This window comes from Pseudozyma flocculosa, assembly GCF_000417875.1.
Source record: "Pseudozyma flocculosa PF-1 unplaced genomic scaffold scaffold00027, whole genome shotgun sequence".
Taxonomy (NCBI): domain Eukaryota; kingdom Fungi; phylum Basidiomycota; class Ustilaginomycetes; order Ustilaginales; family Ustilaginaceae; genus Pseudozyma; species Pseudozyma flocculosa.
Window position 1 is genome coordinate 341,681 of NW_006920895.1, and position 1,054 is coordinate 342,734.

The following is a 1,054-nucleotide window of genomic DNA, read 5'->3' on the forward strand; positions in this document are numbered from 1 at the left end:
GACTGCGAGCGTCGTCTGCGGGCGCCCCGGACGCCGCCGTCGTCGCTGATGAAGCAGGGGGAGCGGGCAGACGCGCGTCGCGGAAGCGGACGACGCGAAAGTCTCGGACCCGGCGCGGAGGGCAGAGCTTCTCGAGCTCGTGCTGCAGCAGGTACCGGCTCTCCTCGCCGCCGGCCATCAGCCGGCTCTGCACCAGCTGCACCAGGTGCGGGACCAGGTGCAGCTTGCCCGCCTCGACCGCCAGACGCTTGAAGGCGGCCACCGGGTCATCGGCCTCCTCGAGCGTGCAGAAGAGCGAAAACGCGTCATCCTCGTGCCTCAGCGTCGAGTCCGTCGACCCGGAGCTCGACGTGCGCGCCGGTGCCGGTGCGGGTGCGGCGCTTGCCCCGGAGCAGTAAACCTCGAGCGCCATCATGAGCGCCTCGAGCCGCCGGTCGCCCTGGTCGAAGCGCGCCTCGAGCCTCGCCCGCGTCTCCTCGTACCGCTGCAGCCAAGCGTCGCGCTCCTCGTGCTCCTCTGCCTCGCCGCGCGCGCCCTGCTGGCCCGCCTTGCTCTTGGCGTCCGAGTCGGCGTCGATGTAGGCGAGCGGAAACACCTTGGTGATGACAATGTCCATGGCCGACACAACGCCCCCTTCGGGCAGCAGGCTGCGCAGCGACGCAAAGAAGCGCTGCCGGCTGAAGCCCAGCCGCGCGTCCCACCGCGCCAGAGAGACCGAGTTGGCGCTCAGGCTCAGCGAAGACGTCAGCAGCGCCTCGAGCACCTCGGTCCCGTCGCCGCTGCTCTGCAGCCTGGCCCCCACGATGGCCAGCTTCTGCCCGACGCGGATGCGGCCACGCGTCGCCGCCTCGGCCAGGGGCACGTCGAGGTCGGCGCGGATGCGGTACCAGCCGTCGGAGAGCTCGAGCGTCACCTCGCGCCGCACCGCCGCCCCGCCGCCGCTGCCGCCGCCGTCGTAGTCGGTGTCCGTCGACTCGAGGATGCGCGAGACGAAGAGCACCATGGGCAGGTGCGGCGGCGAGTCGTGCTCCTGGATCCGCTTGATGCACGAGCG

General features: G+C 71.6%; 1 protein-coding gene across 1 annotated transcript in view; it reads right to left on the reverse strand.

Annotated features, from left to right (window-relative positions):
* PFL1_06597 (uncharacterized protein) overlaps window positions 1-1,054 on the reverse strand; it is a gene marked incomplete at both ends in the record, with an annotated part of 4,502 nt that overhangs the window by 551 nt on the left and 2,897 nt on the right. Inside the window, one exon of the mRNA XM_007884139.1 lies at window positions 95-1,030. Within this exon, the coding sequence (XP_007882330.1) occupies window positions 95-1,030 (936 nt within the window). The remainder of the gene's footprint in view (window positions 1-94; window positions 1,031-1,054) is intronic.